This window comes from Leucopleurus acutus, assembly GCF_964270905.1.
Source record: "Leucopleurus acutus genome assembly, chromosome: 2".
Lineage (NCBI taxonomy): Eukaryota > Metazoa > Chordata > Mammalia > Artiodactyla > Delphinidae > Leucopleurus > Leucopleurus acutus.
Window position 1 is genome coordinate 180,822,386 of NC_139143.1, and position 24,207 is coordinate 180,846,592.

Sequence of the window (24,207 nt, forward strand, 5' to 3'; positions counted from 1 at the left end):
CCTGCCTTCCTGAGGGCAAGGCAGCCCCACACATATGTTCTCTGTGTCCATGGCCAAGCTACGTGCCAGTAGGCACCACAGAGGCCTCTGAGGCATCCAACCTCCGCTGAGGAGCTGGGGAGTCACCCAGTCCTTGTGGGTCTGAACTTACCCAGGCTTCCTCCATCTGGGCCAGTGAAGTTTCATACGTTCTTTACTCATCCCATAAATATTTTTTTAAATTTTATTGAAGTATAGTTGATTTACAATATTGTGTTTAATTTCTGCTGTACAGCAAAGTGACTCAGTTATACATGTATATATTCTTTTTCATATTCCTTTCCATTATAGTTTATCCCAGGATATTGAATATAGTACCCTGTGCTATACAGTAGGACCTTGTTGTTTATCCATCCTATATATTACAAGTTTACATCTGCTAACCCCAAACTCCCACTCCTTCCTTCCCCCACCCCACCTCCCCCTTGGCAACCACAAGTGTATTCTCTATCTTTGTGAATCTGTTTTTTGTTTCGTAAATATCTTCATTTGCATCATATTTTAGATTCCACATATAAGTGATATCATATGGTATTTGTCTTTCTCTTTCTGACTTACTTAGTATGATAATCTCTAGGTCCATCCATGTTGCTGCAAATGGCATTATTTCATTCTTTTTAATGGCTGAGTAATATTCCATTGTGTATATGTACCACATCTTCTTTATCCGTTCGTCTGTTGACGGACATTTAGGTCATTTCCACGTCTTGGCTATTGTGACTAGTGCTGCTATGAACATAGGGGTGCATGTATCTTTTTGAATTATGGTTTTGTCCAATATATGCCCAGGAGAGGGACTGCTGGATCATATGACAACTCTATTTTTAGTTTTTTGAGGAACCTCCATACTGTTCTCCATAGTGGCTGCACCAGTTTACATTCCCACCAACAGTGTAAGAGCGTTCCCTTTTTATTTTATTTAAGTATAGTTGATTTACAAAGTTGTGTTTAATTTCTGCTGTACAGCAAAGTGACTCAGTTTGACATATATTATATATGTATAGTCTTTTCCATTATGGTTTATCTCAGGATATTGAATATAGTTCCCTGTGCTATACAGTAAGACCTCATTGTTACCCATCCTATACATAACAGTTCTCACCTGCTAACCCCAAACTCCCAATCCTTCCCTCCCCCACCCTACCTCCCCATTGGCAACCACAAGGCTGTTCTCTGTGTCTGTGAGTCTGTTTCTTGTTCATAGACAAGTTCATTTGTGTCATATTTTAGATTCCACATATAAGTGATATCGTATTGTATTTGTCTTTCTGACTTACTTAGTATGACAATCTCTAGGTCCATCCATGTTGCTGCAAATGGCATTATTTCATTCTTTTTAATGGCTGAGTAATATTCCATTTTTGTGTGTGTGTGTGTGTGTGTGTGTGTGTGTGTGTGTGTGTGTATTATGTTTGTTTATTTATTTATTTATTTATACCACATCTTCTTTATCCACTCATCTGTCAATGGACATTTAGGTTTTTTCCATGTCTTGGCTATTGTGCTACTGTGAACATAGAGGTACATGTATCTTTTTCCATTATATTTTTGTCTGGATATATGCCCAGGAGTGGGATTGCTGGGTCATATGGCAGCTCTAGTTTTAGTTTTTTGAGGACCCTCCATACTGTTTTGCATAGTGGCTGCACCAGTTTACATTCCTGGGTAGTGGCCGCAAGAGTGTCATACTGGGTCTGTCTCTCCAGTGTCCTATGGGGTCTGCGCTGGGGTTGAGACTATCTGTCAGAAGATAGAGAAGACAGCACTGACCTCTCTCCTCGCCAATGCAGGCATCCTGGACCTGGGGCCCTGAGGGGCAGGGAGCCATCCTGCTGGTGAACTGTGACCGAGACACACCCTGGTTGCCCAGAGAGGACTGCAGCGATGAGAAAGTCTACAGCAAGGAAGGTACCACAGAATCCACACTTGAGCTTGGGGTGGGGAGCAGGGAGGAGCAATGAAAGCACTTATGATAAGTCTTGGGCTGGGCCAAGGGTGAGGCAGGTGTGACCTTGGGTCTCCTGAGGATGGTGGACTCCGGTATCCACTCCCGGGAAAAAACAGACAATAAAACTATTGATATAGTTCAATTGGAACCATGTTTTTTTCTTTTAAAGTTTTTTTGTTTGTTTTGTTTTGTTTTATAAATTCTTTTATTTATTTTTGGCTGCATTGGGTCTTTGTTGCTCTGCACGAGCTTTTTCTAGTTGCGGCGAGCAGGGGCTACTCTTTGTTGAGGTGCGCGGGCTTCTCATTGCAGTGGCTTCTCTTGTTGCAGAGCACGGGCTCTAGGAGTGCGGGCTTCAGTAGTTGTGGCACGCAGGTCCAGTAGTTGTGGCTCACAGGCTCTAGAGCTCAGGCTCAGTAGTTGTGGCACACGGGCTTAGTTGCTCTGCAGTATGTGGTATCTTCCTGGACCAGGGCTCTAACCCGTGTCCCCTGCATTGGCAGGCGGATTCTTTTTCTTTTCTTTTTTTTTTTTTGCGGTACGCGGACCTCTCACTGCTGTGGCCTCTCCCGTTGCGGAGCACAAGCTCCAGACGCGCAGGCCCAGCGGCCATGGCTCACGGGCCTAGCTGCTCCGCGGCATGTGGGATCTTCCCAGACCGGGGCACGAACCCGTGTCCCCTGCATTGGCAGGCGGACTCTCAACCACTGCGCCACCAGGGAAGTCCCTGGAACCACGTTTTTTAAGAAGTTGTACATATGTAGAAAAAGGAGCAGAAGGAAGTTCCCAAAAGGTTATAGGAAGTCATCTGTAGTGTTGAAGATAACAACTACTTCTTATGCTTTTTCATAATACACAGGTTTGGGGTTTGCTTTGTCCTGATTATAAAAGTAACAGGCCAACATTCCAGCCACAATTCTCCTTTGTGTGTGTGTTTTTTGGGGGTTTTTTTTGGGTTTTTTTTGCGGTGCGCGGACCTCTCACTGTTGTGGCCTCTCCCGTTGTGGAGCACAGGCTCCGGATGCGCAGGCTCAGCGGCCATGGCTCACGGGCCTACCCACTCCGCGGCATGTGGGATCTTCCCGGACCGGGGCACGAACCCACGTCCCCTGCATTGGCAGGCGGACTCTCAACCACTGCACCACCAGGGAAGCCCTCCTTTGTTTTTTTAATTAAGATATAATTGACATACAACACTGTCTAAGTCTAAGGTATACAGCATAATGATTTGATTTCCACACATCATGAAGTGAGTATTACAATAAGTTTAGTAAACATCCATCATCTCATATAGGTACAAAATTAAAGAAGTAGAAAAACAAAATTGTGATAAGAACTCTTAGGATTTACCGTCAACAACTTTCATATATAACATACAGCCGTGTTAATTACATTAATCATGTTGTACATTACATCCCTGGTAACTTATTTATCTTACAACTGGAAGTGTGTACCTTTTGACTACCTTCATCCAGTTCCCCCACGCCCCCACCCCGCCCCAACGCAATTCTCTTAATTCTAACCTCCTCATGCATCCACCCCTCAGACCTCAAGGACATGTCCCAGATGATCCTGCGGACCAAAGGCCCCGACCACCTCCCCACCGGATACGAGATCGTTCTCTACATTTCCATGTCGGACTCGGACAAAGTGGGCGTATTCTACGTGGAGAGTGAGTGTCCCAGCCTGGCCCTCCTGCAGTTCCCATCCAGTCAGTGCTCTCTGAGATACCCCTCGGGGGCCCAGCTCCTCCCTCTAAGGCTTCCCAGACCCCTCCCCTTAGTAGTCACAGGTGCAGGTGACTGGAGAGGGCCAGCTTCTTGGTAATGGTAACCAGGACCACCGTTGTCCTGTGAAGTCAAGAGGACCCGTGGGATAGATCTCTTCTCCCTCAAAGGAGTTGGCAGTGACAGATTTATGTGGAACCCCGAGGAGTTCCACGTGAACCAGGGGAGGAAGGGCTTTTGAGGTCCATCTTTCCCAGAATCACATCACCTTCATGATACCTGAGGCAGGTACCCACTCCCTCCCACCCCCACCAGGTGTTTTCTGCTCATCTCAGACTTTCTGAACATGAGAACTGCCCCTGACTTTTAAAGAGCCCGTGATGATGCTGTGGGCACCTTCAAGGAGCGGAGCCCTTGGTGCTCTTACCAAGGACAGGGCCCCCTGGGTCCCCAGTGAGTCAGGAACGTGCTTCTGCCATGGAGCTAATCCCCGCAGCTGCCTGCTCTGTCTTGTTCCTTCTGTGAATCGGTGTCGAGCCCCCTCAGTGCCAGGTGCTGGTCTCAGCGCCGGGATCCCTGGGTGAACTCTGCCATCACACCCTGCCCTCGGGAAGGAGACGGTCTAATGAGTAAAGCACAATTGGAGGAAATGACACAGACCAAGCAGTAGAAAACGGCAGGGGCAAAGGTGAGGCACCGCTAGCCTAGATGGTCTGGCAAGGCCTCTCCGAACAGGCGACATTTGAGTTGAGAACCAAAGCAACCATGAGAAAGAACCAGCCATTCATGAGCTGAAGAAAGAGTGTTGTAAGCAGAGGGAACAGCGCGTACAAAGCCTGGAGGAGGGAACCAGTATTGGAGGAACAGACAGAAGACCGGAGGAGGGAGATGTGTTGGAGTCAAGGTCAGCGAACTGGGCAGGGGCCAGCGCATGCAGAGAGGGCTTGCATTTTATTCCAAGTGCACTGGAAAGCCGTTAGAAGGTTTTAAGCAAGTGACTGTCAAGGTCTGATTTATGTATTAAAAAGCTGTCTCCGCAAAATCGTTTGCTGTGGTGCAGGGTGAGGCCTCCCCCGCATGCCCAGCTCTCTGGGGGGCCCAGGGTCTCCAGCCTAGCTCTGGGGCCCTCCTCCGACCAGGCCCACTAAGAGCAGTCGCCATGAGGACTTGGTCCCAGTGGCCCTGGACCCTCACCTCAGGGAGGGATTTAGCCAGGACAGCAGTGGACCCAGCTGCCACCTGAAGCCAGTCCACCTCCTGATCTGCCCTGGGCTCGGGCAGTGACCTCACGCAGGTTGGAATGTCCCCAGAGTCAGGCCGGCTCCGCCGCCTAATCGGGCCGGAGATGTTGATGCTTACCCTGTCCAGGCCAGGGTTGCCACGGCGGATGGGGCTGCCGGCCGGACAGGAAGGGTACAAGCAGGATCTCGGCTTCTCGACCACATTGTGTCGTATTGTGACCCTCAACCTGTTGCTACTAGTGACACCTGGACCTTATCTAGAGCGTCTTTTTGTTGATGACAGTGGATTGAGATCTGGCCCTTAATCACATCCCTCTCCCACACTGCCATCGAGATGGGTCCTGAGCAGACAAGAAAAGGAGGAGCCACTGCTGTGAGTGCTTTGCGATGCTGTTCCCCGGTCTGTCTCATCTGGGCTGCCATCTTGCAATGTGGGGGGAGGGGCGGTGTTCCTGATGCAGCAATGATCCCAGAATCGTCAGTTTCCCACAGAATTGGAATCCTGGGTGAATACTCAGTGCCACACTAAACGGGGTGAAAAATAATTCATCTGTGGTACAGTTTCCTCTTCTTCCTTTTCAGCCATGCAGGCATTTGGGGGTTTTGTCAAAATCCATGTACACCTGTGGATAAGAATTTGTTGTGTTACATGAATGTCATGTGTCACCTGTGTCCCCCAAGGGCAGGGGGCTTGGCTGGAGGCTGAGGGACCCTGAGAGGGAGCTCCAGAGCCCAGGAGGTTCAAATCCTGCATCTGGGCAAGTCTACTCACCAGGCCAGGCCTTGGGTTCCTCTTCTGTGATGTGACGTGGGGCTAAGGAGCGGCCTGACAGTTCCCGCTGGTGATAGAGATTAGATAAGGAACATGTGTCAGCACTCAGTAGCCGGCCTGTGGAACACTCGCTCTTGCTTTTGGGGGTTTATTATTATGATTATTAATTACAGTAAGTCCCCTACATACGGACGAGTTCCGTTCCAAGAGAGCGTTCGTAGGTCCAATTTGTTCCTAAGCCCAACAAAGTTAACCTAGGTACCTAGGTACCCAGCTAACACAATCCGAGGGCAAGCTGCAGTTTCACTTACGCCGGATATTGATGGAACGCACGTTCGCATCTTTGAAATTTCGCAACTTGAAGGTTCGTATGCAGGGGACTTACTGTATAATGATTGCAGTGGACAGGTGTCTCCGGTGCTGTTAGGAGGACCCAGGTGTCTGTGCTCCAGCCTCAGATTCTGCCTCAGGATCCCAAAGTTGGGACCTGACCTCTTCCTACAAGGGTGCAGTGACCAACTTGTCCCAGTTTGCCCAGGATTTTCCTGGTTTTAGCTCTAAAAATCCCTCATTCCAGGAAACCCCTCAATCCCAGGCAAACCAGGACAGATGGCCACACTATCAAAGAGCCTCCTTGGGAGGTGGAATGGCTCCAAAGTGACCAGAAGGGTTATGCCACATGCCAGCCTGCGGGGCCGATGCCTGGGGCTAAGGAGAAGTCAGGGTGGCTGGCGGGGCCCAGCCCGAGGCACGTGGGCTGCTCAATAGAGGGTCATTGTTGGTTCCTGCAGGGAGAGCTGGTCACACTCAGGCAGGACTGCACCCAGCTGGGACAGGGGATGGGGGAAGGAGGCTCCTCGGGACAGTGGCTGGATTGTTCCCGCTAAGTCATCAATCTACCTAGAGCTGGCCCAAGACACTAGAAAGAGAGGCACATGTAAATTGCAGGCCATAGAGGGGAAAAAACTGCATGCAGATGGGCAAGAACGCATCCTTCCATCTGGCCCAGCTCCCCTGCCAGACCCCCACCCTCCCAGGCCCAGGTGGAGCGCGCGCGCGCGTGCGCACACACACACACACACACCACCTAGCTGCCCAGAGCCCTGGGAAAGTTTTGGAGTTTTCTGCAAAGACAAGTCAGTTTCCAGGCCTGAGGATCTCTTTCCTAGCACCAGTTCAAGTGCAGCCTGGGCCAGGTGGACATTGGAGGGCCTGGGTGTCCGGGGGAGAATTTTTTTAATTATGCGGAGCCATCTGGATCTACTTAGTGATTGGGACACAAGGCATATGTTGTCTTTTCTGAATGAGAAGGACTTCACCTTCTGTCTTGAGCTGTTCCTTGGGACACCCAGTGTCTGAGTCTATATGCCTCATTTCTTGGGCCCACCTAAGGGAAGGTGAGGTGAGGTATTTTTCTTTGCCTTCTGTTCCTAAGCCATTCAATGAAAAGGTCATGAATTTTGCAGTAAGGGGTGTGCTGACACATTCATGGGCTCTCATAGTAGTAATACCAGCAAGTCCTAGCTGTGTTACCAATGGTTACCCTTGGTTACCGAGCTTACCTCAATTGCTCATGCTGTCATTTTATCTTGCAAGGACCCTGTGGCATAAGTGTTATTAACCCCCATTTAACAGATGAGTAAACTGAGGCTCAGGGAGGTTAAGTGAATTCCCTGAGGTTTTGCAGCTTGTAAGCCAGAGAGGTACTTGAACCCGCATCTCTCTGACTCTGGAAGTAATAACCACTAAGGTAACCCACCCTTAATGAGATGTATAACCAGGGTCTAGTTGAGCACATTGTCCTACGTGAGGAACCATCCTGAGCCTGGGCTTTGCTGGTTCCTCCGTTCATTTTGCAAGTTTTAATCAAGCACCCTATTCATGCCAGGACTGTTCTAGTTACATGCTCTAGGACTGGTCAATAATCATACCCATTGTTGTTGACAACAGTACTAAGCTGAGCCTGATTCTGCCCTTCCAGCTCTGCAGGGCATAAAGAAACTCCTTCTGGAACTGCATAGGGTCCTTCCTCCATGCCTTGGGCAATGCAAGTATCTCCTCTCCTCACTGCACCCCACCTCTGCCGCCCCCAGGGGCATCTCAAAGGCTGCCTTTCTCTGCTCAAACGCCTCCCACCCCGCCTCCCTTCCCCTGTCCTCCTCACCCCAGTAACCCCACGGGCTCTCTCACCCCGTAGCTCTACTATGACGCTTCCCACATCTGTGCCATCTTATCATCAGCTGAGCACTGCTCCTAGACAGAGGGGCTGCATCTTGCCCATCTCTGTGTCCCCCAGAGGTCCGTGTCCATGTGGTCACAGAGTAGTAATTCAACACATGTGCTCTAAATTGGCCTGAAGATTCTCCCACGGGGAGTGGTATGGAAGCCATTGGTTCATTCAGTAGATATTTATTAAATACAGCCTGCCCTGGACCGGGCCTGTCTCAGCCCCCATGCAGGTGACAGTCTCTCAGAGCCAACAACTAAACACTGAGATCATGTCCATTTAAAGGCTGTGATGGGGAAGGACAGGGGCTGCGGAAACTCCAGACAGAGCCCCTGGCTTGGTCTCTGGGGATCTGGCTATGATTCCCAGAAGTGACACAAATCAAGGCCTGAAAGAAGGAGGGAGATAACTCTTCCAAGCAGAGGGAACAGCGCTGTGAAGAGCTGGGTGGTTTCAGTGGGGCAGGAGCGTGGGAGAAACCAGCCACAAAAACGTGCAGCCAGGGACCCACACGCCAATGTGGCTTGCATTATATGGAGGAGAATTTGGGGCACAAATGGACACTTTGGTGTTTTATTTATATAAAGGAGAGGAGAGGTCGGGGTTCAGAACTAGACAGGGATTTGAGTCCCAGCTCAGCCACTTACTGGCTATGTGACTGGCTATGTGACTCCGGACAAGCCATTTCTTATTTCTGGGACTGTTTCCTCCTCTGTAAAATGGGAACAATAATTCCCTTCCTTGACATCACTGGCTGCCCGGTCCTCAGCTGCTATCATTTCGTGTCCCCTTCCTGGGAGAGTTAGCTCACTTTATAGGCAAGGAAGCCAGAAGCCAGGAAGGGTGTCTGGTTGAGTGCCACATGGCTGGGGCCCTGCAGTGCTGGGAAGATGACCAGGCCACGGCCCTTCTGGTGGCATTTTCTGCTTGTGCTTTTCTCTCTGTGTCTAGAGGACAGGTTACTCTGCCATCGCGTCCCCCATCAGTGACCCCGCCCCATGGACGGTTGTGGATGGGGCCTGACCTTGGTCCTTCTCCCTCCAGACCCGTTTTTCGGCCAGCGTTATATCCACATCCTGGGCCGCCGGAAGCTCTACCACGTGGTCAAGTACACGGGCGGCTCTGCTGAGCTGCTGTTCTTCGTGGAAGGCCTGCGTTTTCCCGACGAGGGCTTCTCGGGCCTGGTCTCCATCCACGTCAGCCTGCTGGAGTATATGGCCGAGGTGAGGGCTCCGGGCCTCTACCAGGAGGGGCTGCCCTGCGGGCCAGGTGGGGCTCCTTCTAGAGGGCCACTCCCAGGGGGGTCCCCAGTATGCTCTACTCCCCTCAAAGCTCCAAGGGGAGGGGGTCCAGGCTTGGAGACCCGGATGCCCCACCATCCACATGTGTCTGCCAGCGTCCTCTGAGCTATGCTCTGGGGGTTCCTCCTTACTGTACCTACACCCCCGGATTCTCTCCAGGTGATTTTCTCTTACCTCATGCCTGTCCCTGGTCTGTCCTCCTCCCTGCAGAGAGCGGGCCTAGTTCTGAGGCACAGAGTGCCAATGGTTAGTGTAAGAAGCAAAGTAGGCCACACACATGAGCCTTCCCTGCCTGCCTGGTCCCACACCCTAGCTGTGGGTTCTACCAACTCTGACCACAGGCCGAACCCCAAATCCCAGTCGCAGGCCGTGTCCCCTCCCTGTGGCCAGACATCTCACCCAGCTTTGCTCTTGGTTTTGGGAAACTGGATAAGAAGGAGAGCACCTTCCCCTCCCGAGGAGAAGCCCCCCAACCCCCAGCCTAGGATGTGTCCTGCCCACAAGGACCTCTCATCAAAAACTGCAGCCCCAGACCCCTACCCCTCAGGCCCACCCAGCTTTGTTCAGATATAGGGAGGGACCTGGTTGCCCTCTCAGACACAGGGTTTGCTCCCCAGTTTCATCCCCGGACCGCTTTGAGGCAGGAGGCCATGGGCTCCGCCGAAGGTGATGCTAGGTCTCGCTTAGATTTATGAGAAGGGGCTCTGGAGTCAGACGGCCCAGGTTTGAGCCCATGAGACATTGGGCAAGTGAATTTACTCCCTATGCCTTAGTTGCCCCATCTGGAAAACAGAAATGACAAATACTGCTGCTTCCCAGGGTGGCTGTGAGCATACAAGCTTGTGAGATCTCACTCACAAAGCAGCCTCAAGTCGCTGGGAAAAGGGAAAGGCAGGAAAAGCAGAGCTAACAGAAGCAGGTGGGGAGAGGGCTTCTCCTGCTCCCCCAGTGCCTGGAGCAACCTGGCCATCAGGGTCTCTCAGATTGGCCCCCTCCAGTGGACACTCAAAAGGCAGACCCCGGGGGACTTCCCTGGAGGTCCAGTGGTTAAGACTCTGTGCTTCCACTGCAGGGGGCACAGGTTCGATCCCTGGTCAGGGAACTGAGATCCTGCCTGCCGTGCAGTGTGGCCAAAAATAAATAAATAATTTTTTTAAAAAGGCAGACCCATGCAGGAAAGGCCACCTCCATCCTCCCCACCAAGGGCAGGGGCCCGGTTTCCTGTAGCTTTCCAAAGCCAGCCATGCAAAGGAATCATCTCATCTTCCTTCAAGTTGCAGGCAAGCTTCCCGAACCTTTCCTTAAAGAGCAATGTGGACATATCAAAATTTCCCCCAATAACATTATAACACTCACACATAGAAAAGGGCAAGGTGCCCAGAGCAAAAACAGGAAGGCCGGGGCTGGTTCAGCCACCATGTGAGCCGATTTCAGGAAGAGAACTTTGATGCAGCGAGATCAGACAGTGGTTGAGCGTATGGGCTCGGCAGCCAGACTGCCCGGGCTTATATACAGGCTCTACCGCTTACTAACCATGTGACCTTGGACAGCTATGTGACTTGGTTTCCCCATCTATAAAACAAGGATTATAATACTATCTACCCTCTGGGGTTATTGTAAGGCAGAAGTGAAATCTCACATGTAAAAATAGGACCTGGCGCACCGTAAGTGCTCCCTGAGGTACTACTGTTATTGGTTTCACCCACTTTGTTAGGCAGGAGTGAAAAGCACCCTGACAAGACTTTTTGATCCCCTCCTCTTCTCTCCCACGCCCAGGAGGTCCCCCTGACACCCATCTTCACGGACACCGTGACATTCCGGATTGCTCCATGGATCATGACCCCCAACACCCTGCCTCCTTTGTCGGTGTTTGTGTGCTGGTAAGCATTAGGCACAGCACAGAGAGTGGCTAAAGCTGGAGCTTCAGGGGCAGACAGACCTGAGTTCAGATCATGCTCTGTTACTTACCAGCTGTGTGACCTCGAGCAACTCACTTGGCCTCTCTGTGCCTCTGTTTCTCTGAGACGCTCACATCACAGAGTCACTGTGATGATTAAGTGAGATAAAGCAGGTGAAGTATTCATCCAAGGTCCTGGCACAGAGTTTTTGTGCTCTAAAAAATAATAGCTAGTGGGCTTCCCTGGTGGCGCAGTGGTTGGGAGTCCGCCTGCCGATGCAGGGGACACGGGTTCGTGCCCCGGTCTGGGAGGATCCCGCGTGCCGCGGAGCGGCTGGGCCCGTGAGCCGTGGCCACTGGGGCTGTGCTTCCGGAGCCTGTGCTCTGCAGGGGGAGAGGCCACAACAGTGAGAGGCCCGCGTATCACAAAAATAATAATAATAATAATAGCTAGCATTTCTTTCCCATATCTTCTTGGCCCATACGATGTAGTCAGGAACCTTTCTCTACAATGGATATTCAACTCAACTTATTCATCCAGCAATTCTTTAACTGAGCATCTATTATGTGCTAGACAGCTACAGCGAGATGAGAAGCAGGGGAAAGAAGTGCCTGTAGGTGATACTGGCCACACCACCTGGCCACACACCCCTGCTGTCCTGGACCCATCCCCTGCCTCCATGCTAGGCATAGCTCTTCCTTGGAAATCTGGGGAGTCAGAGATGTAAGGCTTTGGGGCTGGTGAGGGTGAGAATTCCCCTCCTCGTTTTATTTGTTCATGACTTTGGTAAACACTGCATGAGGGGATGAGTTTGCTTGGCCCTTGACTCCAGTGGCCTTTGCAAAGGTGCCTTTGAACACAGATGTGGCCTCATCTGCCCAGCACAGCCCAGAGATGCCAACTGCTGTTGCCACCTCAGTGGGCTGGCCCTCATCCCTCCTCACCCTCCCTCTTGGCCTCCCCCTCTTCCTACACTTCTCAGCATGAAGGACAATTACCTGTTCCTGAAAGAGGTGAAGAACCTGGTTGAGAAAACCAACTGTGAACTGAAGGTCTGCTTCCAATACATGAACCGGGGAGATCGCTGGATCCAGGTAAGGAACCCCAAACTGGGAAGGACGTGGCCCAGGGCTCAGGCAAGAAGAGGCAGCTTAATGTCAATGCCCTGGCGCCCAGCTGCTCCACGTATGCGAGTTCTGTCCTCAGATCACACGTGCACGTGTACACAAGGACAGAAATGTACAAGGTAATTCACTGCAGCTTCTTAGGGTAGCAGAAGACTGTAAAACAACCTAAGTGTCCATCCACGGGGCAAGGGGGTGACCATATGATTGGACAGCCTTTCTGTGGAGTACTATACATCAGCTAAAAAGAAGCCAATCTATAAATAAAAAATGCACTTCCAGTTAAGGTATTACTTGCAGGAAAATGTATACAGATGTTACCAGTTATGTTTTTTAAAATGGGGTCAGTATGAGTACAAACATGCTGGGGATGTGCAGAGACTCTCTGAGGGATATGTAAGAAACCACTGCTGTCATGTGCTTGGGAGAATTGGGGAGGCTGGCTAGTATTCACTGGTGGCCCCCTGGGCTCGTCTGATAGCTCTTCCCGGTGTCCCCACAGGATGAAATCGAGTTTGGCTACATCGAGGCCCCCCACAAAGGCTTCCCTGTGGTTCTGGACTCCCCCAGAGATGGAAACCTGAAGGATTTCCCAGTGAAACAGCTCCTGGTGAGATGCTGAGGACCACCTTGGGGGATGAGGGAGGGCACAATCCTGGGACTCTTACAGGACAGAGTGGTCGGGAGGCCTTGGGCACGCCTGGAAAATCAGTTTACTGCAAATTAGTCTGTTGCCTTCATCTTCTCATCTGCAAAATGGGTCAGTTGGGACAGTAATCTCTAACATCCTTTCCTGCTCTGATAACTGATGCTTTTCCAAAACATGGAGAGTTCTCTCATGGGAAAGGAGAGCTATGGGAGACAGAGGCCTGACTCCTGACACTGCCGCACCTCCAACTTACAGCAAAATAAGTTTCAGAGAGGAAAATTATAGTCAAGCAATTGTCGAAAAGCATGGTTCCAACTTCAAAGCTCATTAAATCTGTGATTTTTTTCAGTTCATGAGTTTTTTAAAAAGCAATCTGACCCCCACCCTCGATTCTAGAGGTCATTACCACTCTCTTTTTATGCCCTCAACAACCAACTGAATGAGGACAGAACCAAAATTAGTCGTCTTTGTCCTCACCTTCCACCCTGAACAGGCAGGGCGAGGCTTGAACAGAACACGAAACAGAGACTGGGTAGACCAGGTGGCTTTGCCAAGGTCACACACAGGGCAGCCTCCTGTGAGACGTCAGGGCTGCTCAGAGGCAACCCTTTGCCAGGCCCACACCTGCTTCTTGAGAACATTCACTAACCTAGTCTCTTCATCACAGGGAGATGGCACAGCCAGTGGTGTGAGCAGAAAGCTCTGGAATGCCAGACAGATCTGGCCTTGAGTCCCAGTTCCACCCCTTAGCAGCAATGTGACCTTGGGCAAACACCTTAACCTCCTCAAGCCTCAGTTTGCTCATCTGTAAAGTGGGGATAGAAACAGTATCCATCTCACAGGCTTATTGTGAAGATTGAAAGCATTATATAAGGCATCCGTGCTGCTCCTGATACAATGACTATTATTAGCTGCTGTTCTGGTTCTCATTCCACAGCCCTGGACACTGTCCTCGGTGAGGACTGTCCACTTCCTCTAACATGAGGGATAGTCAAACCAGCCAGCAGGCAGGAGAACCAAGGCCTCTCAGATCCTTCTCTTACTCTTTCTTCCCGGGTCACCACCTGCCTTCAGTGTTCCAGGCTGGCCTAGTACCAAGGCCCCCAGACTGCATTATTCCTGGAGGCCTGGGCCAAGCCCAACTTTGTGCTGCATGCCTGCCTGCCCATGTGAGGCTGTAAAGCCCCAGCTGCCCCAGCCTCTGGCGAGTCTCACCTTGCCATCTGGGGCTCATAGGCGAGAAAGCACTAAGCTGCAGCCATTCACCCTACTGGGCACAGCTGTCTCTTGAGCCTCTAAGCTGGGCCAGGATAAGCCACATCTTCTCACTCTTTGGTTTTTATTAGCAAGGATTTGTGCCAGACAAGCTTAGTTCCAGCCCCAGTGCAAGCTCCCAAGCAAGATCCCTACTTTTTTACCAAAAAATCATGAAAGGAAACTTAAAATTCAGGGGGCGTCACTGGGGTTATATCATGTAACTGCAGTCTGTTGGAGCTCTGTGCTAAGAAGGATTCTGAGGCTATATCTGGGCTCCAGATATAAATATGAATAAATAGGGTTAGTTGGGAATGGGTTGGGATGGTATATATGTTACATATCTGCCATTCCTGCATGTATTGGTCAGCTTTCACTTGGTAAGACTGCAGTAACAAGCAGCCCCCATATCTCAATAGCTGACAACAGCAAAGGTCCATTTTTTGCTCACATTAAGAAATAAGTGGGGATGTCAATAGCACAAAATGAGGACCAAACCAGAAATCACCAATATGTCTCCGTGTTTAAGAAATAGAGGCACACCCAGAGACCCAGATGTATACACACACACAGACACTCGTATATTCACATTCATTCTCACACTCATACTGACATACTCACAAACTCAGCCTCCTCATGCCAGGGTCCTGCTCATCAGTGGGAATAAGAAGAGCATGGGTGACCCCCCTAGAAGCTAAGTGCTCACAGAGCCAGACCAAAGGTAGTGAAAAGTGGTCATCAGAGGGTGGCTGGGTTGGGGCTAAGGGCTCCTGGCCGCAAGAGACTAATGACGGGTGTCTCTTGCCCAGGGCCCCGATTTTGGCTACGTGACCCGGGAGCCCCTCTTTGAGCCTGTCACCAGCCTTGATTCCTTTGGGAACCTCGAGGTCAGTCCGCCAGTGACCGTGAATGGCAAGACATACCCCCTGGGCCGGATCCTCATCGGGACCAGCTTTCCTCTGTAAGAGAAGCCAGGGTGGGCCTGCGGGCAGGTGGCGGGGAGGCAGGGGGAGTTATTGTTTCCCTTTAGGAGCAGACTGGGTTGCTCATACATGGAGTGATTGGCTGGGAGAATTAACCTCTCCCATGACTCTCTGACAAGATACAGACGCTCTTGGAAAGAAAACCAAGTTAGCCTTTACATCTTAGTATGAATTAGGACCTAATACAAAACTAAATAAATAACCCTCTTCCCAAAATGGGAGGGAATATAATGGGATTATAAACAAAGTGGGGAAGGGATGAAGGAGTTCAGAGAAGGAGTACCAAAAGAGGATCAGTGCACACCAACAAATCCTCGGGGGTGCCCATTCACAAAAGACACATGAGAAGACATGGCTCTGCCCCAAAGCCTGAGTCCCTGGCTCCCTGGCCTGTCAACAACACCTTCACTCCCTCCCCAGGTCACCCACCAGTCGATGAGAAGGCAGAGTCTTCCTTAGAGCAGTTGCTGGGGAGAGAGTGAGTACTGTGGGTCCTCACTTCACAAAAGGGCTGCCAGGAACCCACACATGTGGGACCAGCCAGGATTTGGGCACCAAGTCCCTATAAGCCACATGGGATTCTCTACCTTCTGCAGCAGGCCACTGACACAGACAGTGACCATTTGCTCACCCTGCCCTCCTTCTCCCTCCACTCAACAGTCACTCATCCATTCAGCAGGTATTTCCCAGGCACCAGCCAAGCACCAAGCCCTGTGTCAGACATGGGGTTCTAAACATGAAGCCCAGCCCCCACCTTCCAGGAGATTGTGGAGATCACAGACATGAAACAGAGGGTGTGTACAGTGATAGAATGATACAGAGTCAGAGAAACCCAAGGAGGGGTCCCTAACCCCCTTAGGGGAGATCACAGGGGCTCTTCTTAGAGACAAATATCTATTGAGAGTCTTCTCTGTGCCAGGTATTGTTCTGGGCTGCGGGGAGACAGCAGTGAGCAAAACAGACAAAGTTGCAGCTCTCAGGAAGTTTTCCATTAGGGATGGAGGCAGTATAGACAATAAACATGGAATTAAGCAAATAAATAAGATACTTCTGAGTGCTAATAGGTGCAATGAAGAAGATAAAATAGGGTACATGATAAAGAGTGATGAGGCAGGGGCACTTTGGCTTTTGTGGTTTTGAGGAAGTGACTTTGGAATTGAGGCTCAGATGATGAGAAGGAAGCAGCCATGGGAAGATCAAAGGGAAGGAGCATTCCAGATAGAAGGAACAGAAAGGACAAAACCTTGGTAACAAGTTTAGCATGTGGCTAGAGCAAACAGAACAAGGAGGAAGGGAGGAAGATGAGGTAGGAGGGACAGGCAGGGGCCAGATCACAGAGGCATTTGTTGGCCACTGTGAGGTTTTGGGGTTATATTATAAGGGTAATGGGGAGATTGAAGACCTCAGGGAGTGTGGAAGTCAGGAAGGGCTTCCTGGAAGAGGTGTCACTTGAAATGATTGAAGTTGAGAAGTTAACAGCGAAGAGGTACATAGGCTAGGGAAGATTTTGGAATCATGCCTGTGTCCTAGCCCCCTCCAGCAGTCCATGAGGGTTCCCTGAGCAGAGAAGCTGGCTTCTTACACCTACTGACACCCTCAGTGGCCAAAGAATGGGCTCTATGCTCTTCACACAGACCATGGCTACAGCTAACTCCTCCTTTTTCCCCTTGGGCTCAAACACCTTTCTGCCTGTGCCAGGGTCTCTGCAACTCAGGCTCCTTCCCATGACTTTTCCACCAATGCTATTCTGGGTCCAGGCTAGATTCTAGAGTCTGAACTCCTCCTGCAGACCCTCTGGTGAGACAGGCACAGTGGGCAACCTTCTGAAGAACTGTCTCCTCCCCAACCCCACCCCAGGTCTGGTGGTCGGAGGATGACCAAGGTGGTGAGGGACTTCCTGCAGGCCCAGCAGGTGCAGGCACCCGTGGAGCTCTACTCGGACTGGCTGACCGTGGGCCATGTAGATGAGTTCATGACATTCGTCCCCATCCCAGGCACAAAGGTGAGCTGGCCCCTGAGGCTGGAGTGAATAGGATAGTGCAGAATGCCTGTACTACCAGCTCTTGTCAACAGAGAGGGGTATCTAGAGGAAGACAACCGCAGAGAGGAAGAAGGAAGTAGGCTGAAGCTGGTTTGTACATTGTTGCTGTGGCAGGTAAATGTTTAACCCAATAAATCCAAAATATTAGCGCCTCAGCATGTAGTCATTATAAAAATTATTCATGAGAGATTTAACATTCTTTTTTATATAAGTGTTCAGAATCAGGTGTGTATTTTACTCTTAGCACATCTCAACTCAGACCAGCCACAAGTCAAGTGTCCAATAATCCCACAGGGCTGGTGGCCACTGTACTGGCCATAATGCTCTAGAGAGCAATGGGGTATGGGCTTGGGGCTCTGGAAAGGGGTTCTTTCATTTCCCAAGAAGTGAAAAGAAACAGCTGCAACTTCAAACCCTGGAAATTTGGTGCAAATGGCCTGGCCTCTTGGCCACTTGGAGAAGCTCTTCCTCTCTGTCCAAGGTCACCTTTGACTCTGAGCTTTGACTCGATGGCGTTGCTGAGGTGGAGGAATTTCTATAGCAGGAAGGGTGAGAAATATTCCTCTGAAGTAGAGAAAACCCTGCCAGGCGGCCTTTGCTCGGCAGAGAGTGGCTTGAGACAATATGCAGGTGGGACCCTGGGGGCTGAGAGCGGGGGCTTCTTCACGTTTCTTGGCCACCTCCTCTCTGCTGACACTGGCCCTCTGAATGGTCTCTCACAGGAATTCCGGATGCTCATGGCCAGCACCTCGGCCTGCTACAAGCTCTTCCGAGAGAAGCAGAAGGAGGGCCATGGGGAGGCCATCATGTTCAAAGGTGAGTGCCCTCAGGGCCTTGGCAGGGAGCAGGGAGCTGAGCCCCCAGAGAGACCCTTGGGAGGACAGGGCAGATGAGTGCCTTGTCTCTGAATACCCAGCTCCACTTTCTGGACATCCGGCCCGCTCCGGGGCTGTGAGGTCACCGTGGTGGGAAGCAGCCCTGGCCTCTGTGACCCTCGCTGTGGGCAGCGGGACCATCGAGCTGCCCACTAGGCCCCTTATGACCACCAACAGTGCCTAGTGCTTCTTCGGGACCTAGTGCATACTTCAAATAGCACCAGACCCCGAGGAGAGTTAAATGGTTCAAAATTGACACGCAATCTGTGTTCAAGGAGCTTGTGTTTTCGAAAGGGAGATAGAGAAGAATATACATAATGCACTTGAGGGGTGGGAAGAAAAATGGGAGTCGACAGACGTGACGTACAGTCAGACATCATCACCGTCAGTCCCGGAGTGAGAAATCATCTGCTTAGTTTAGACATCCACATAACTGGGACAGACAGACTGGGATGAGCTTCGCTCTTAAACTAATCATGCAAAGAGGCAGAGCTGATCAGGCACAGACGGTGAGCCAGGTCAGAGAGGCCGTGACAACGTCTTATGTGCTCTTCCTACATTCCCTTTTGACACCTTGCAGGCTGGCGTCTCTAATCCACCTGCTCCCAAAAGTCTGCACCCCTAAGGCTGGTTGATACTTACATACATTACCACCCTCCATGTCGAAAGGCAGTGTTCCTGATAGTGACTGGTGTCTGGGATGGACAAGACCAACTTAAGACCACTGTCATTTTTTAATTCCTACCGATAGGAAATTTTTTTAGATTGGCAGGCATGAGTCTTGACTTTCTGGAGGCTTCTTTTTATATGAACCCCTCAAAGCTACCCATAAGGATATAGGAACTATTATCTTTGTACAAATAGGTCCAAGGGGTGGTGTGGAGACAGCTCAGGTACGGGGTGCAACAGCACCGATCTCTTTGCCACTAACAAGCTACAGGACTAGGAAACACAGAGGACCAGCATCAGGCAGGGAAAAAAAGAGTTAATAGCTTAGGCTCTGGAATCAGACTGCCTGGTCTGCTTACGGGCTCTTCCACTAGCTGTAAGACCTTGGACGAGTCATGTAACTTCTCTGTGCCTCCATTTCTTCATCCTTAATGCTGGAAGCTACCTTATAGAAATGTGGGGAGGATTATTGAGTTAATCCATGTAAATATCTAGAAGACTACCTGCCACATAGCAGGCACTCCATGAGCATTAGGTATCACTAATCAAGCCAGAAGCCACGTGGGCCATCATGATGGAATAGGAGGCACATGCAGGCATAGACCAGGACAAGGGCCAAGCATGAGGCAGGTCTGGAAAACAGGAAGGGTGACGCCCCTTGGCATCCTGCTTCTGCCACACTCCCTCTGGTCTGCTGCTCATCCTTAGACGCAGGCTTCTTGTGCCACCCTACCCTCTGGCCAGAGAGAGAGCAAGACAGCTGCCACCCCTTCCCTGGCCCAGGTGACATGGCCAACCCTGGGGAAAGGAGTTACCCCTGGGGCTGCCTTTCTGTGCCCCAGCCTGTCCCAGCCCCTCTCCCTCATCCTAAGAGTTAGCCCAGAAGCTGGGGGCCTTGGCAAAGGGGAGCGCCCAGGCTGGACACCTAAACCTAGACTGTCCCCTGTCCTCTGACCCCCACAGGCTTGGGCGGGATGAGCAGCAAGCGAATCACCATCAACAAGATTCTGTCCAATGAGAGCCTCGTGCAGGAGAACCAGTACTTCCAGGTGAGGGCGGGGCAGGGGCCTGTGGGAGGGACAAGGCTGCGACCAATGGCACCTGTCACATCCTCGGGGCTTCCATAGGGAATGGCCAAGGGTTCAGGGCACATGACAGAGGGAAGGACCTCAATAAGCATCCGGTCCAGCCTTTCTGGTTTACGCCTCTAAACTGGAGGCTGAATGGGGTGACAAAGCAGGTCAGTGGAGGCTAGAAGCAGACAAGAGACCTGGGAAGGAAGGTGTGTCGGGCAGTACTAAAGAAGCAAGGGCTCTGTAAGGCTACAGCCCAGAGCATTTGGGGGAGACCCACACTCATTAAAATATGATGACAACTACAGACCTGCTCTCCAGAAAATTTCATATGTAAACACATGCCATGAATTTTTATTTGTTTTAGGGGATCAGAGATCCCTGAAGTTTTCTATCTATGGATGAATCCCACCTTTGGAGTCCCTAAATCTCAAAGATTGTATCCAGAAGTAGATGCCAGTCAAAAGGGTCATATTTAGTTGAATTAGATCTCTCTTTATTTGCATGGGCATATTTATTTATTTACTTACTTACTTATTTATTTAGCTGCTTTGGGTCTTGTTGCTGCGTGCGGGTTTTCTCTAGCTGCGGCGAGCAGGGGCTACTCTTCATTGTGGTGCGTGGGCTTCTCACTGCGGTGGCTTCTCTTGTTGCAGAGCACGGGCTCTAGGTGCACGGGCTTCAGTAGCTGTGTCACTCAGGCTCAGTAGTTGTGGCGCACGGGCTTAGTTGCTCCGTGGCATGGGGGATCTTCCCGGACCAGGGCTCAAACCCATGTCCCCTGAATTGGCAGGTGGATTCTCAACCACTGTGCCACCGAGGAAGCCCTGCATGGGCACATTTAGAGTATCAAGTTTAAATTTAAAAGCTCAAACTGATTTTTTTTAAATGGCTTAATTGACTCATATGAGTAGGAAGTCCAGCAGTGATATGGATTTCAGGCACAGGTTGATCAGGGCTCCAGCTCTATTTCTCTGCACTTCTTGGGCTCTACAGGTGCCCTCATGACAGGAGTATTGCTGCAACAGTTCAAGGTCTCACATCCATCCAGCGCACCATCCACAAAGAGGGAGGTCTGTGCCCCCAACAATTAAACAAAAGTTTTGCATTTCACTCTGATTGTGCCAACCTGAACCAATTATTGTAGCCAGGGGAATTCCATATACTGATTCCCTTAATCCTGGTTTATTGCCCATCCTTGAACCAATCACTGGAGCAAAGAGGCAGGGGCAAGGGTCCACTAATTAGCTGTCACCAGGAGGGGAGGATGTAGTCAACCCAACCCAATAACGGGCTGCTACATTTCAGGGGGAGGGGTGGAGTGGAGGATGTAGAAGCAACTGCAGAGTTTCCCAAAGTTCACATAATGCCTCACTGGCTATTTGAAAGTTGACTTTATTGTAACTCCCCTCCGTGGACATTTTTTGGCATCGGGTAGATCTGAGATCAAATCATGGTCCCTCGTTTTGGCAGTTGGACCTTGGGCAACTCACTAAGGACTCTACATTTTGGGTAGAGTCTCTAATAAGGGGCTAATAATAGTGTCTACCTCATGAGGTTGAGGCTTAAATAAGTAACGTATGTAAAGCACTTAGAACAGTACACTTAGGGTTCTTGTACATATTAGTTTTAATTATTATTAATCAAAATCATTGTCACTGTTATTCTCACCACACGGGACAGCCTAAGGATTCAATGAGATACTGCATAGCAAGAACTTACCACAGGGTCTGGCTTGTAGTAGGTGGTGCTCAGTTAATGAGCCCTCACTAGTGTTATTTCTGTGATTTTCTAGTATTATTTCTGTAATCTTCTCTCTCGTTCTCTTTATTACTACCATGACTGGTGGGAGGGGCACCAGAGAGGTAGGCGCGTGCTGGAGTGCCGGGGTGAGGTTGACACTCTCCCTGGAGTGCCAGGTCCCCTGCAGGCAGGGGTGAGGTTGACAAAGGTAGCAGGGGTGTCCCCTCACTCGCTTGCCCTCCCTTCTTCCCCGTCGCCCAGCGCTGCCTGGACTGGAACCGCGACATCCTCAAGAAGGAGCTGGGGCTGACGGAGCAGGACATCATCGACCTGCCTGCCCTCTTCAAGATGGACGAGGACCGCCAGGCCAGAGCCTTCTTCCCAAACATGGTGAGGTGCTCTGGACCCCAAACCTCATCCAGGCCAGTCAGGGGCAGCCAGATCCAGAGGGACCCCTCGGCTGAGGCTGTCCAATCAGGAGGCCCGAGTACCAGTCCCGGCTGAGTTGCTGTGTGGCCTCCCACCCACCCCAGGCACTCGCCCTCTCTGGGCCTCATTCCCTTCTGGGGTGATATCCTTATTCTAGCTGCCCCCTGGGGTCCTGGGGGATCCTTTAACAGATTGGAGAGTGTCTTGTAAATTAAAAAGGCCTTTATAGACAGGAGGGATTCTTGTTATCATAGAGCAGAGTCTTCTATGTGATAGAAGGTTAGAACACACATACACACACACATAGATACATATATACACACATGTACACACATGAAAACACACATACACGCATGCGTGCAATGCACACGCTGATGCGTACATATATAGCCGCATGGACATACACATAATACAGGGGTGGGTTGCCTCGTTTTCCACTCAGCTCTGCCATGTATGAGTTGCTTAGCCCCCCCGAGCCTCAGTTCCTCATCTGTAAAATGGGGATAGTCACAATCCCTACTTCATAGGGTTGTTGGGAGGGTTCAGTGAGCTTAGAACAGGGCGGGGCATAGTAGGTGCTCACTAAACGGAGCTGTGGCCCCCCGCTTCCTTGTTGCAGGTGAACATGATTGTGCTCAGCAAGGACCTGGGCATCCCCAAGCCATTTGGGCCCCAGGTTGAGGAGGTGTGCTGCCTGGAGACACATGTGCGCTCCCTGCTGGAGCCCCTGGGCCTCTGCTGCACCTTCGTGGATGACATCTCCGCCTACCACAAATTTCTGGGGGAGGTGCACTGCGGCACCAACGTACGCAGGAAGCCCTTCACCTTTAAGTGGTGGCACATGGTACCCTGACCTGCAGGGGGCTGTTGTGTGCCTGTCACAGCCCATCAACAACCAGTGTTGAGGCTGGACCAACCCTTGTGGTTTTTATTATGATTGCAAAATGCGCTTCAGCAATAACTATCAGGAAACTTGGGGGGAAACGTTTATTACTTTTCATTTTATTTTTACTTACAGGACCTGGAAATAACCTGGCACACCTGGGGCCACACCGTGAGGTCATGGGGAGAGAGAGAGAGAACCCACGGAACTGGGGTTCTGCTTTTATGGGAGTTGAGGGTGAGGGCCTAGGATTTCAAGGGCTCACTCTTTATTGGTGAATTTAAAGCATAAGAGTGGGAATTTAAAGCGAGGAAAGAGGAAAAAGGCAGGTGGCCCAAATGGTCAGTTATCAAAAGCAATCAAGAGCTCTAAAAGAAAGGAGCCTCAGTGGGGGGAGGCGGCCTGGCTCTTCATCTAGTTGTGTGGCTGGCAACGTGTTTACTCAAGATCGCCGTGTTCGAAGTGGATGTTCAGCAATCAGAGCTGAGTCAGGCCCTCGTATTAGAAGAAGGAGAAAATCTGACTGTCAGGGTTCACACTACAGGGGCCTGGGCACCTCCCTCCTTCCTTGAGTTCTCCAGACTCTTCACACCCCCAGAGAATCCCCCTGCCTGACGTGGACTGGAGGCCGCGTCCTCCAGACGCGGGGAGGGGATTTGAGATATCTGTGCCTTGCCTTCCCTCAGAAGGGCCTCAGGGTCCACGAAGTCACCCCCTGAGCCTCCATGCTGTCCTTCCCGAAAATAGCTGGACATTTGGCCAGTGTCTGTATAGCCCTGACGTGAAAAACAAAACAAAACAAAAACCGCTTTACCCAAACCCTTCCCCAAGGAATCTTTAGTCTCTTGTCCAAAACTGAATGAGGGGAGAAGGGAAGGAGGTTCTGGGATGACCAGTTGTCCCTGTAGCCATGCCTTGTGGGTCAAGGTAGATGGCATGGAAAGGGATTCTGGAACCCCAGCTGTACCTTGAACTGTCATCATCCTTTGAAATTCACCTCCCTTGGCCACCTGGACACCCCCAATTATTCATTCCTTAACAGCCTCTGTCAAATCCCCTTGGCTTTCCCTCTGCCGTGTAGACACCGTTGGCTAGCCTCCTTAGACTTGCACTCCCTGAGGGTCCAGTAATTGAGCTTACAACCTTCCCTGGAAGTGGACTTTATCAGAGCAGCCTTCCCTGTTTACAAGATTCTTATGCTGCTTCTTTCTCATGGACCCAGGCTCTCCCAGATGCTTGGGGGTTGCTCCCCACACCAGCATCCTTGTGGCCTGAGAGTTCACTGTATCAAGATGCTCCAGGGTGAGCCAGATCCGTCTTCTCTTGCTGGG

At 50.8% G+C, this 24,207-nt stretch overlaps 1 protein-coding gene across 2 annotated transcripts in view; it reads left to right on the forward strand.

The window, feature by feature from the left end:
- Positions 1-22,846, forward strand: part of PADI2 (peptidyl arginine deiminase 2) — a gene marked incomplete at both ends in the record, with an annotated part of 44,110 nt that extends 21,264 nt beyond the window's left edge. The window contains 13 exons of one of the 2 annotated variants that reach the window (XM_082832306.1): positions 1,830-1,947; positions 3,534-3,659; positions 7,709-7,780; positions 8,999-9,177; positions 11,032-11,135; positions 12,136-12,247; positions 12,780-12,887; positions 14,990-15,141; positions 17,021-17,165; positions 17,927-18,020; positions 19,712-19,797; positions 21,826-21,954; positions 22,613-22,846. In XM_082832306.1, the coding sequence (XP_082688432.1) occupies positions 1,830-1,947; positions 3,534-3,659; positions 7,709-7,780; positions 8,999-9,177; positions 11,032-11,135; positions 12,136-12,247; positions 12,780-12,887; positions 14,990-15,141; positions 17,021-17,165; positions 17,927-18,020; positions 19,712-19,797; positions 21,826-21,954; positions 22,613-22,846 (1,659 nt within the window). The remainder of the gene's footprint in view (positions 1-1,829; positions 1,948-3,533; positions 3,660-7,708; positions 7,781-8,998; positions 9,178-11,031; positions 11,136-12,135; positions 12,248-12,779; positions 12,888-14,989; positions 15,142-17,020; positions 17,166-17,926; positions 18,021-19,711; positions 19,798-21,825; positions 21,955-22,612) is intronic. The other variant, XM_082832307.1, reaches the window with a different exon arrangement.
- Positions 22,847-24,207: the final 1,361 nt, after the last annotated feature.